We start from the raw sequence: 13,498 nt of genomic DNA, 5'->3' as shown, positions 1-13,498 counted from the left end.
GATGATGAAACTATTGAAAGTGATTTTGACAGGTCTTCTTTGTCTGCTCGGCATGTAATTGATGCGTTCGAGTAATATAACGCTTTAATGTACAGATGTCTATCTTTGAGGCATGCAACAGGTGGGATAATTATATGTTCAAACTGTTTTCGTATTACTGATAGCTGTACAGAGAGTATAGATCCCTACGTGAGTAAAAGTCATGCTAATTGATGGCGGTGATGTTCCGTTGCATTGCGGCACAGTGTTCATAGTAAAACGTAGTAGTCCAAATAAGTATTTTCCATTTCTGTTGGGCTCCTTCGTGTCCACCAATATTTTAGATTAAGCTAATTGCATATATGTTGCACTTTTTGCTCGTTTTTATTTTTCCTTCGCTCTACTAGATCTCCGTGGTACTCGTGCCGCACAACGGCGCTTACCACATCATTCCTATGCCATCTGCGAAACGCGAGCGTGACTCCAACCTGCCGTCGACCAGTCGTGAACGGCGAAGAATCAGCTCAGTGAGCAGTAGGTTTATGTACGTAGGGTCGCAGAATAGCGAAACCCCCGGCGACGGTATGGGCGGACGACGCAGTGAAGAGAACAAGGCCACAAAGAACAAAATGGCCGCTCTCCAAAAACAACTGAAAGAGAAACGCACTGCACCGAATGGACTTCAGCTCAGTGCAAGCACCGACAACGGCAGTATCGTCTGTACCAACAGCGGCAGCGGCCATAGCAGTACACCACAGATTGCGCCGGCATTAATCAGCAGACAAGGAGGACAGTGCTGTGCATCCAATCTACAAAAAAGCATCCTTTCTGAGTATGTACAAGCATGAACACGACACACACACGCACTTGTCTCCGATTTCATAGCTAGATTCCAGTGCAAAGTTACAGGTCCCTGATCGCAGGAAGGCGAGCTTCTGTATAAGTGTGCAACTTGATACACATAAACTCATTCATTGACCATTAAGCGCATTAGCCTCTCCCATGTATACAGCTACAAAATATATCTGTCCTGCATAGCTTTTTAGCGAGTTTCTTCTCACTTACAGTGCGATGCCACCGGCAGCCGCGTCATCGGTGCTTGTAGGCGCCAGTGTGGGCAGTGCGAAGCCTCCCCGAAAGGTAGTCGTACCTCGTCTGATCACAGCCCACAATACCATCTCGCTCAATGTTAACGAGCTCAACCCCGCTCAGAGTCTGGCCTCGTACGCATGTGCGGCCGCTGCGGCGTCTGGAGCAGGCGACGGTGGAGGAGCCTTCGAGGCTTCCTCGTCGTACGCTTCGGGTGTAGAGCGCAATTTAGTCCTCTACCCGTCGGCTGGGTCGTCCGGCTCACCTGGCAACCCGCAGGGCGGGGAGGCCATCTTCGTCAGCCCCTACAAGGGACTCTTCAGGTGCACAGCCGATACTACGGAGAATGCATCTAAAGAAGGTAATCTATATATATATATATATTATTAATTACTCATGTCTTCTCAAGATTGGTATATATATATATATATATCTTGAGAAAACATGAGTAAGATACATTGTTCGCTTTAGAAGGGCCGAACTAGCACTCAACATGAAGAAGCTTTCATCAGCTTCTTTCAACAGCCCATTCAAAAGATGAAGGTGATGGAACTTTCGAAGAATTAGTTTTTGTAAAGTACAGTGCTTTAACATTCGTTCACCTTGCGTGCGCTACGTTTTTAATAATACGCAATTAGTAACCGTGGACATGTTTCAATCGAATAATGCTTTTTATAATCTATATGTAAACGGTTGGAGAGCCTACAAGATTCTTGTTCTGTTTTCTCCTGATAATCTTGATTATCACTTCCATCCCCGTGATAGTCGACCCCGACCATCGGCATTATCGCTGCGTATTTTTGCTGAATTCGGTGATTCTTCCAGACGTGTCGTCCGGCACTGGTCGCTGCTCGTCGGCGGCGGCCGCCCCTCCCCCTGCGGACAATTCGCCCACGGTGGTGGAGAGGCCCCCGGCGGTGGGGTCCAGCCAACAGCAGGCGGGCCAGGGCCCTGCGGGCCCGGCTGGTTCACCGCCTCCCTCCTCCTCTGGCCTGGGCACGGCCAAGGCCCAACTGCTCCCATCCCAGTCTACCCCGGGTGTTGGTACCCAACCCACGCCCAACAACAACCATGCCCAACAGCAACAACAACAACAACAACAACAACAGCAGCAGCAGCAGCAGCAGCAGCAGCAGCAACAACAACAGCAACAACAACAGCTCGATGACGTCACTTCCGCCAAGGTGCTTTAATATGTCATTTTTATCATGTCATTATTCTTACAAACTATTTCGATTCTCCTTATCTTCAACTGCGAACGTAAATGAACAAAGGCTTTTAAGTGATGTTTTTAAAGCGATTCGATAGTCATTGGCGTTACGTATAAAATTATTATTATTACTATTACCCATGTCTATGTAGCAAAACATTGAGATTCACACAGACTCAGGTGATGCTTCTATGTCTCTACAAAGATACATTGATGCTTTATATATAAACATTGAAAGGCGTCGGGTAGATTTCATAAAAAAAGTTAGCTACTTAGAGGTGACGACGAAGCAGGGTAGTGATAGCTAAAGCAAAATTTGACCCTAAGTCAAAATTTTTTTTAACTAGATGCTTTGTTAAGCTTAATTATAATAAGTCGAAAATCAAGAAAAACATTGAAAAATGGTTGCAGTCAACTTGAAAAAGGTTTGTTATAAAATACTTCGCTGTTGACATACTTTTAATCCTGAACTTCGAAAGTATAGTCATTTACTACAACCAATTGACATCTATTTTACGTGTGTTCTTTGAACATACAAATCATGCCGATTTTTCTGTCGTGCATCCAGGATGAAGTGAAAGTCGAGCGTCCGAGTGAGGAGGTGGCTTGTGCACCCACAGCGGTTGGAGGCCACAGTGGTAACGCTTCCACCGACGTGGCGGCCGCTAAGGTAGCAAAGCCTGGCGATCCTGTGAATGTTAATACGCCCCCCAAAAAGAAACACCCACGCTGTGCCGTATGTAACAAGAAGACCGGTCTTGCATCATCTTACACCTGCAGGTGAGTCGAACTCGATATGTTCCGAACAATCAACAATTAATCTTCGCCCTTGAGCTTGTATATACGGAGATCCGGTGAGCTTAATAGGCTTGTTGCCTTTGTTGGAAAATTTTAAAAAAAGTTTAAATAGTTAAACTTCTTTTTTATTTTAAAAAAGTTCATTGAAACTTCTCTCAATTGGGATGAGGCTTTGTAATATAGAATTTCTTCCATGTTCAATAACCAACATGGAACATCTGCATAATCGAATGCTGTTATTTCCGTGGCGTCTATTCAGGTGCGGAGGCAATTTCTGCGCAACGCACCGTTATGCCGAAGCTCACGAGTGCGGTCACGACTACAAAACTGAAGGGCGGCAATTACTGGAGAAGAGCAATCCACTAATCCAGGCGGCGAAGTTGCAGAAAATTTGAGAAGCAGGCTGGAACGTCTTATTAATGCTACTAATAAAAATAATAGTGCTCAACTTTGGTAGCAGTCAGAGCATCAACCAATCACAATAACAGTACCAGCGGCAGTGAACCGCGTGCGGACCAATAGCCGGATGACAGAACTATTAACAGCAATTGTGCACCGAAGAGTGTGGACGAAGAAGCAGATCATAAACTTAATAAAAGAAACGTAGCTGTAAACACTCCGCACATTTAGGACCGCGCGCACGCAACCTACATGTCCGTAAAGACCCTCATCATCAACAACAACAACAACAACAACAACAACGACGTTAACCACATCAAATATCAGCAGCGACAATTACGTAGCTCCGTCGACAACAGTAGCAGACGGACTTCTTCGCTCGTCCTCAACGTCCTCGTCTGCTGTGCAAGTTCTTCGCCGGCGCCTCGGCAACAACCTCATCATTTAAGTCCGAAGTGGTTGCAAGGAGTCGAACCGCCGATAAACTTGAATGTGCTTTTACTGATTACCAATTCTACCCCATATATACGGTCCGGCCTTGTGGACTTTGGGCTAAAATGCAGAAGTAAGCGGTATCCCACACCAGTCTCTTCGATGACCGCTGGAATATGTCAAACGGAAGGTTTACCCTACAAGTGGACGGCCTTTTTCGAACGTCGATTTCCCCACGCTCGTATACTGGGCTAGAAAAGAAATGGAAAAAGCTCATGCTAATCACAATGCAATGATGGTGGATCTCTACGTAAATGGCGGAATTCTTTTGGTTGGCGTCTCGTCAAATCCTGTGGGTTCTTCCAGGAAAGAGTGCAATACGAATAGATGCGAACAAATGTAGAAAAAAATGAATGGATTGCTACATGAATAGTTTTGAGACGATCACTGCTGCTTGGGAGCAGTCAGGCAACCGATTATACTGATGCCGCTGTTGGACGCTTCAGCACTGTCTAGCGGAGGTAAACAAATGGCTAGAATTGCGGCGGAGTGTCGATGTGAGGATATCACGAATAAGCAACTGTTGCAAAACGAATTTGTTGGGACAAGTGCGTGTCATAGGCCGCACCGGCAACAATAGCAGACGGAAAGAGTAAACGCAGCCAGAATCCAGGGCGGGAACCTTATTACTGCAACTGCATGCTGCAATTGTTCACTTGACAAATGCAGGGAAAAATTCTTATTATTACCACGAAAGCAAAATGATAAACTCGTCTCACGCGTCTCGATCGTGTGAATAAATTAAGCGGTTTTATTTACTGATGATAGTAGGGCATGCATGGCACCATTGTGCGTCCATATTCTCCTCTTAGTCGTTTGGAACAGCAGTGCCCGTACGGATGTGTGCACATGCCATTTGTATATTCAGTTGTACTACTGTTTCGTGCATCGCACCACACCGCGGAACGTTTTGTGAAATAACTAATCGTTGTTAGTCTCCTTCAATCGGTGACCGCACGCAGTAGTTTTATAATGGCTATCATTTCAATGTGAACTTCGGCACCGCGGGAGGACAATAATTCTGAAAATTAATAGCCAAACATGGCACTCGTTTGTTCGCCTGACGGGCCTAACTAGCTTATCATCTATGGACCAGTTGGCTAAACAGTTTTATTTGAAAATTAGGTGAGTTCATTCGCGATCGGCTGCACTATACTTTTACGTCTGCTACAGCTGCCAGTGCCGTTGCTGTTCGCTGGTGATTGTGATGTGATCATTTTTACTAGTTAATTATTATTAAGTCGGGAACTAAACATAATTTGAATTGGAGAGGGATCAGAAGGTGATGCTGGTTTTCTGATTCGAAAACGCATTAAAATGTTCTAGTGGCTTAACTTTATTAGTTATATGCTTGACGGCGGGTATGTGTGATTGTTAGGAGTCACGGAACGCCAAGAACTGCATCGCCGTGAGTAGCGCCGTGCTATAAAACAAAACAGAGGGTATAGTAGAAATAGCTATGTGGGCAATATTAAAAAAATATAGAGCGGTATTAAATAATAGACTTCTTTACCTATTGTAAAGCCGTGGATATTATTAAGACGATAACGGTAGTATTGATGAATACTTTGATGGCGCTGATTATTATTCCTACTATTCGGTCACTATGGCAAACGATATATATAGACACATATGATAAATGATCATCTTTATGGGAAAAAAAGCTTGTGTCAACTATCATCAACGGTAGCAGCAGCAGCAACAACAACAACAACAACAACAACAATAACAATAACATGTGTGTGTGTGTGTGTGTGTGTGTGTGTGTGTGTGTGTGCGTGTGGGGGGGGGGGGGGGGGTAGGAAATGACAAAAATCAGCTCTGCCGAAAACCGAAAACGCAACGTGTTTTCGACTACGGTTTGATTCTTTCTTTAAGTCTAAGTAATTACAGCCACTAGAAAAGAAGAATCATATATTAATAATTATGCTAATATTCACTTGATTTGTATGTGTTGAAAAATTGGAGAATGGCAACATGGCAAAAGGTGAAGAAAACAAGTGATAATTTATTCATCGAATGCTCTTCGCTTGTACGGATAACAACAATAGATGTGAGACAGAACAACATATTATTGAACATTCGTGTATTATTATCATCATTGCAATTTGATTATATTAAATATTGTTGTTACAATTATTATTATGATGACGCATATAATAATTGGTAAAATAATGTATTTCTATATGCAGTATGATGGGTATCAAATGGGGACTAGGTGAAAGGACATACAATGGGTAAATTGCGCCTGAATACGGTAGCGACGCAAATGGTAAACGCGCGTCGAATAGGATTTGATAATTTATCTTTTTCCTTAGCTATTTGATGTGTGCTACACGATGATGATTACGAGGATACGACGAAGATATGTATGTGTGTGATGTAATTAAAGGATGAAGATGAAATAATGGGGACAAAGAAGTGGTACATCGTAACCAGCGAATACATATGGTGTAATGATGATGATGATGATGATGATGATGACTGTAATAATAATAATAACAACAACTGCAGTATTGATGTCACGGATCATTATGGTAGTTAAGTCAGCAGTTATTTAGTTGATAATGATACATGACAATGCAGATCGGGTGTGAAGAGAAAAAGCAGCGTAGCTTAGGTTAGGTTAGGTTTCCACGGTCAGGTTGGTTAGGTCAAGCATAGAATACAAAGTGGTTGTCGGGTGTTTGTACAAAGGGGCGGTAGAAGGATATAGGAAAGAAAGCTTCTTGAGCTAGTACGTGTGTGCTTGCGCGTATGTATCGTTGCGTATATATCTAACTGTATTGTCGGCGGAAAGCGAAGGGTCGAAAGAACAACATGATTTCGTGACGCGTCTACGTGCGTGTCCATGCACACGTGGTACGAGACGAAAGATATCGACCCGCGGTTGCAAAGAGTGATACTGAATGGCACCGAAAGAGGAACGGTAGTCAACAAAGACAATAAACTCGATCGGTAGGGACGACTTTCGCACTGCGTACGGTAGAAGCGGACTAGCCGCCATAGAATGTATGCGACCTTCTTACAAGGAAGTTGAGATACTGGTCTCATGGTGGACAGTGATGCTGTTGATTGCTAGTCGGTGGCTTTAACCGCATATGTCACTGCGCATAGACAAAAAAACAACAGCAGTATAAAAAAGATAGATTATAAACAGAATAGCGTGAAAAAGACGGAAAACACGCTTTCTAAAGGGTGCGATAGCAATCGGCGACGTTCGTACAAGAACGGAGTTGAACGAGGCCAGAAATACGTATAAGTGCGTATTATTCGAGTACATAATTTAACGAAACGGTGTCACTATGTGATCGTTTGGCTCTGGATGTGTAATAATTAGGAAGAAGCAAAAGTGATGACACCATAAATTGTTAGTGGTATGGAGCCGGAAAAAAATGCGAGAGAGAACATCGATAGATAACATCTTCTGATGAAAATGAGTATATATACATATATATATATATATACATACATGCGACCCATATAGTAGTGTTGCTTCGGCGATGGTAAATGGCTCCTTATATATATATATATATATATATATATATATATATATATATATAAGTAGGGAGGGTTTAGTGGAACACTTGGGGCTGCCTATTTCGTCCTTTGACACTCCGGGCCCCTTCATAGTGTCTCATTTTAACCAACCGGGGCTGTTAATGGACGTCCAGATGGCGAATGCCGTTGCCGAGACAAAAGTAGCACATTTATCGAGTCAGCTAAATGAATATAAATCAGGTAGATCTATATAACAAAAAAGTATGGCCGAAAACGAAATAACCTTGAAAGAGACTAACTGGGAAAAGTAAATGCAAGAGCAGCCGCACCGCCAACAATAAAAAACAACTATGAAGTCCTGAGTCTAACTAAGGTTTTGTGGAATAACGCCGAAGTCTTGATTGGCATTAAGTAGATGAGCTAGTAAGCGACATAAAGATTATGCTAATGTCAATCAGACCCGATATCAGCGCTAACGAAGATCTAGGAGAACCCACACGTCTACTCTGCACAATGTTGAACTACAATAGCCAACTGTAATAGCAACAGCAAAATAACTCATGGTCTTTATTAATTGACGAGGTCACCTTAATATGCATGCATTGTTGTCGGTAGACATTTTGTGGCTTAGGCTGCTCGGCTTTAAAAAATAGGGCGAAAAGGCCCACATGTGATTGGGGCGCGTGTGCAGTTGAGGTCTGGATTTTTCAAGAGATGATACTTGTACAATAATTACATGTATTTAATGCATAAATTGGACAAAATGAGCGTTGATGCGATATGCGGCAATTTTCGTTTACGTACTTGCTTAATGGTAACAATATAACCGAATGAAGGGGTACAAAACACGGGTCAATGCAGTTCTCGAAATATGGAATGCATAAAGATTACATAGTGAGAGATCCTCAGCGTTTTAGGCGCAGGTGAAGGCAAAGCTTCTCGGATTGGCGCAATAGTTGATATCCCGGAACGAATGTGTAGGGTACAAGCTTGCACCATGAGGACTCCCTTCGTAACTGAGGGAGCGGCTGTTTCTTAAGGGAAACTCTGGCAGGGCTGTTTCAGTGCACACTAGAAACGAATACGTGAAACAACTTCTGATTGAAAAAGGCTAGAGAATATTCCTTCTCCTTTATACGGCTGTGCCCAGGTTTCAGAAGCTGACATGCAGCGGATTCTAGCGCTACGAATAAATGAAAAGCAATAGTTGTATCGCGGCGAATGCACCGTTCAATTGAACAGATCCAGTGGGTTCCGTGAAACAGGTATCATGGGCGAGGCACGATGTGTGTATGAGTATGCTTGAATGACGTCATAACCATCCTATGGTCGATGATGAATTCAGAACGTAACAGGTAAACTACACGAAAAGCAATTTGGTTTCCACTCCAGGAATCGATATGCTATGGAATGATAATATTAACAATAGGATACGGTCGAGCAGATTAGCAATTGCGCCAAGTGTGAATTTTTAAAGTAATAGGACTGCATGGAGAGTTTGTTCCGTAATGTTGCTCTACGTTTTAGTGATCGAGTGGCTGAGCTGGCTTTGTCTTTTCTGTCTGCTATTCCTTGACAACGACTTTAATTAATACCGATGATAAAACAGTTTGCGGGCTTGTTGACCGATGCCTTTATTATTAATTGTAATCGAGCTACTACTAAATAACACAAGCTCGATTTTTATTGGATTTTTTATAGCTCCAGTTAGTGTCAAACTCCACTTGACAATCCTAGTGGTTCCATAAGGTGCGTCATGATGAAGTATGCAACCTGAGGGAGGTTAGTGCGGCTACCAGCAAAACCGCTCAGATATTCAAGGCAGGAACAGTTACGAGAAGTATGCAGGAATCCGGGATAATTGTGACTCTTGACCGAAGGTCGCGAATAAATTTTTATGGATTGGTTCGAACTGCACGCGTCACGAGGGCTCTCGAGACAGATTGCGACTATTGGTTTGTATGTCTCCGGTGTTAGGAAAAACGCAAGCTGCGCTTTGTTAACATCTGTAGACACTTTCTACGCGGCCAGAGTAACAACAAAAACCTGTTGTCTTTCCTTTAGAGTTCTTTAATCCAGTGAGACCTTAGCTGTCAGTGGCTACTGATACTTGTTTTTTTGCCTTCGTACATTGGGTCTCTGTGCGTCCTAGTCCGTTGGTTCTGTTTAGGGCGGATAGCGCTGCTTGAGGCTGATTGAACAACAATAAATATGCGGGTCAGGGCCCGTTTGCGATAGAAAATACGAGGCCATAATTATTTAGAATGTCGTCCTACGTATGTCCTTAGGACGCATAGGACGCCAGCTACAGACGGCGAGCGTTCAGAAGTGCGCTGTGTATCTTTCTGCTGCTTCTCTGCGTTTTTGCCAAGAACTTCACCTATGATCCGAAGGGAGAACTTCGATAGAGATAATTGCACGTTCATACCTGTCTATTTATCAGTTCGTATGTCTAGGTTAATCAGCCTGTCAGCGTTGTCTGCGAACAGCATAATAACGTAATTAATGAGAATCGCGGTGGTAATGTTCTCGTGAGTTGAAATAATGCTAAAATTACTACTACTACCATTCTTGCTATTTGGTGATGATAAATAATGATTACGTTTGAGATAAAAAGCACGCTGTGAAAACAGAAAACATGCAAATACAAGGTGCGACAGAAAAATTAAGAGGCTGGTGACAAACTTAGAAGCCTTGATCGGTATGGACTAAGACGAGACAAAAAGAATGGGAAGAGATGTAACGCTTACGAACGAAAGGATTGCTCGAGTCCTGCTGCTAGTATATATATATATATATATATAGTTGAGCTGCTTTAGTGGATTCCTAAGAAACAAACATAGGAAGAGTAGTCCGATGCGTGTGCGCATTACGAGGACAGCAGAGATGCGTGGGTGAAGAAGCAATGAGAAGTTATCAAAATTGTTGTTCGGCAAATTGAACTGAAATAACCGATATCGTGGCTTGATTATTGGTCTCCTTGTCTTCGGCCGCCTTATAGGGGGAGGAAAATATACGAAATCCCATATGGGCGTTATGGTTTTAGGACTAGTAGGTCATTTGACGTTGAAACTGATATGAATAAAAGATAGAATGAGAATATAAATACAGATACTGATATCGATAGCTACGGCTATGGCCAACATCACTGCGTAATGAATTGCGAGCAAATAAAATATTGACAATTTCAAGGTTGATGAAAGTTGAACCGGTTTGATGAACACAAACGATGTGACGACGACGACGACGACGGCGACGGCGACGGCGGCAACACTGAAGTGAGGCAAAACTAGGGAGCAGTGAATGACAGTGGGTTGATAAAAGACATGAAAAAGATCGTAACCGAAAAGGATTCGAATTATCAATGACCGACGCGATAACTATTATAACTGCTGTTTGTGTAAAGATGATGAAAATCGATAATGCTGATACTGCAGGTAACAATGAAGAAGAAACAGATGGTGATTATGTTGATGATGACACAGATATAATAATAATAACAAAAGAATGACGATGATAATAGGGAATAATCACAGCAACAAACGACGCCAAACTCTTGAAGGAAAGATGAAGATCAGAAAGGCGATCGAGAATAAAAAAAGGTGAACGTAAAAGCATACCCCATGAAGTACCCAAATTCAATCGCATTAAATAAATTTCTAATAATAAAGCAACAAGTATTATTATTTGTTTTTTATTGTCGGAGATTCGTTTGATTCGATAAAATTAAATTAAGGTAGTTCACAGTAATTTCCTGATAAGTGCTTTTGTCTATCAATTAAAACGTTCAATAACTGCCTATCCTGATATACTACTTAACGGCGGAACTGGGTGTAAAATTCAAAATATTTATATATTGTCTTATCTAAAAATCAACAGAAGATTTAGCTAATAAATATACCACATGTTAGCCTAATTTATAGTAATGTAAAATATTTCCCGTTTCTTCTTTTAGGTATTTGTTGGTACTAGATTACTGTAAATGCTTGAATGAGAGCTTTTGGACACATAGCCGATTTTCAATACACGTATTGGCACCCGTTGGCATTCTAACGATTCAGTAGAATAGGAAGCATTTATTGTACAAGGTTGTATGTGCCGTCATCTCTGTGGACTCTTATATCACTTGCTAGAATCTTTAATGAAGTACCTTGATACATAAAATTTAAGATAGAGTGATTGCTATGCCTCATCAGCTCGTCAGCAATTCGTTTAAATAGATAGGCCCGTATTTGTTAGTTTATGCGTTCAAGGTCCAATCCGCTCCATTTGTGTTGGATTTTCAAATGGTTTAATCTTTCCGCGTATCGTTAAGATTTGCGTTGGTTCGGTCCTAAAGTATAATGTAGTTTTTAAGAAAAATTTTATGTGTGATAGGTATCTGCAGGCTTTATTCGTCTAAAGCACCATATTGTAATCTATCAATTACTAAATAAGCCTCAACATATAGTCCTGAAAAGGCCAGCTGTTACTTCAAGGTGGAAAAGCTTCCCAATACATTTCGTCGTGTTAGGTAGCTCCCAATAGTCTAGCCAGATCATCGCTAGTTTTTTAAGAACGGTTCGAGTAATACTTGTTAGACACGGACCCGACATTACCAAGACAATGTCTCTTTAACGTAGGCTAACTGTGAGGACCTGTCCTGACGGTTGGACTTTACCGAGCTTATTATTTAGTAAACCCCAACTCCTCTGTTAGTTTTCACTTCGTGCCAACCCCGATCGGCTTTTCATAGTACTACTATAGAGAGCTGGTGAGCAAATAACATCTGGCCACATGGGCTAGGTTTATCACAGGAGTTTGATCGCTTCAGGTGTTCAATAAGTCTGGCCTATTTTCTAAAGCAGCGCTCTCTGTAATTAATATTTCAAGCCAGACATACTCTAGCCAATTCTTTCCTTTAAATAGGCTTTTGGTAAGTTTGCTACCACGTTCCTTTTGTCAAATCGGCTTGCAGATGTAAATTATGGTAGCTTAGGCCTACTTCTGCATGTTACATACTGTTATGCAGCTACGTCTGTTCTTATTATCCAGGGCACAATATTGCATTTCCGCATGCTTCACCTCGTCATACCTGTTAAGAATACGCATTGCCATGATCTTGTTAATTCAGAAGCAAAGTCAGAAAAAGCATTAATTTCTTCCTGGCCAGTCTGCCCAGGCCTTTGTCTCCCATGAGTGCTTCAGGGCTATGTTGCAGGATCAAAGCCAATTCTCCTTGCCATGCAATTAAGCTTCTTTTTCAGTTTGTTTGAGCGTTCCATCTTTTCTGCATTTTGCCAACTTAAGGGCCTACGGAGGGATGCTTGTAAGAATTAACCCTGTATAGGTACTCACCGTCTTGTAGACATGGATAATACGAAGCGCCAATACTTGCTCAGTTTTGTAGAGCAGCTTCCTTGAGTATACGCTTGCTATTGTAGTAGTGGCGTACTAAATGTGCCCCAAAAAAAGTGATTGCTTTAGCTGTCAACGCAAAGTGGCGTCTCGGTTTTTCCTTAGGGCCAAGGACTTTCTGTATAATCCTCGCTAGCTTCGCTACGACTTCGAAATCATCTCTAATCATACGGTTCAATTGCGATTGACAGTATTCGTGGCCAACTTGCAGGTGATCAAAACATAATACAAGTCTTTACCTCTTCTAAACTATCTTCGGTAGTCCTTCCTCTGAGTAAACAAGTGTATTTACGCTTCGTAAGATCGTACAACTATAGTCTAAGAGAGAAGAATTCTCTTTAGTTCCAATCATCTGTTTGCGCAATATAACCGTTCTCAGTGGTTGTTATAATAGAATTTTCAGTAGTACATCCTTGAAGTGGAGACTGTATAACAAATGTAACCTTTATTAGCTATTCTTGTACACCTTAAGTGAGTCCAACAACTGACCAGCGCACTGATCTGTGAGAAGTAATAATAACTAATAACGACTCGGTTTTACTTGTTCAGCCAGGCACGTTGCCTGTATGAACTTGATAATGTGTCTTCCAACAACTTGTTGGCAATTAGCATCGACTGTATTGATAAATATAT

At 42.0% G+C, this 13,498-nt stretch overlaps 1 protein-coding gene across 7 annotated transcripts in view; it reads left to right on the top strand.

Moving 5' to 3' along the window:
• Positions 1 to 11,148, top strand: part of LOC111243370 (uncharacterized) — a 57,750-nt gene extending 46,602 nt beyond the window's left edge. For all 7 annotated transcript variants that reach the window (XM_022788817.2, XM_086992241.1, XM_086992237.1 and 4 more), the window contains 5 exons: positions 387 to 811; positions 1,047 to 1,429; positions 1,894 to 2,252; positions 2,847 to 3,058; positions 3,336 to 11,148. In XM_022788817.2, the coding sequence (XP_022644552.1) occupies positions 387 to 811; positions 1,047 to 1,429; positions 1,894 to 2,252; positions 2,847 to 3,058; positions 3,336 to 3,471 (1,515 nt within the window). In that variant the 3' untranslated portion in view covers positions 3,472 to 11,148. The remainder of the gene's footprint in view (positions 1 to 386; positions 812 to 1,046; positions 1,430 to 1,893; positions 2,253 to 2,846; positions 3,059 to 3,335) is intronic.
• The last annotated feature ends 2,350 nt before the right edge of the window (positions 11,149 to 13,498 follow it).

Source organism: Varroa destructor, unplaced genomic scaffold (assembly GCF_002443255.2).
Source record: "Varroa destructor unplaced genomic scaffold, Vdes_3.0 BEIS01000001.1, whole genome shotgun sequence".
NCBI lineage: Eukaryota > Metazoa > Arthropoda > Arachnida > Mesostigmata > Varroidae > Varroa > Varroa destructor.
Note: the sequence above shows the minus strand (reverse complement) of the source record. Positions and strands in the feature narration are given on the sequence as shown.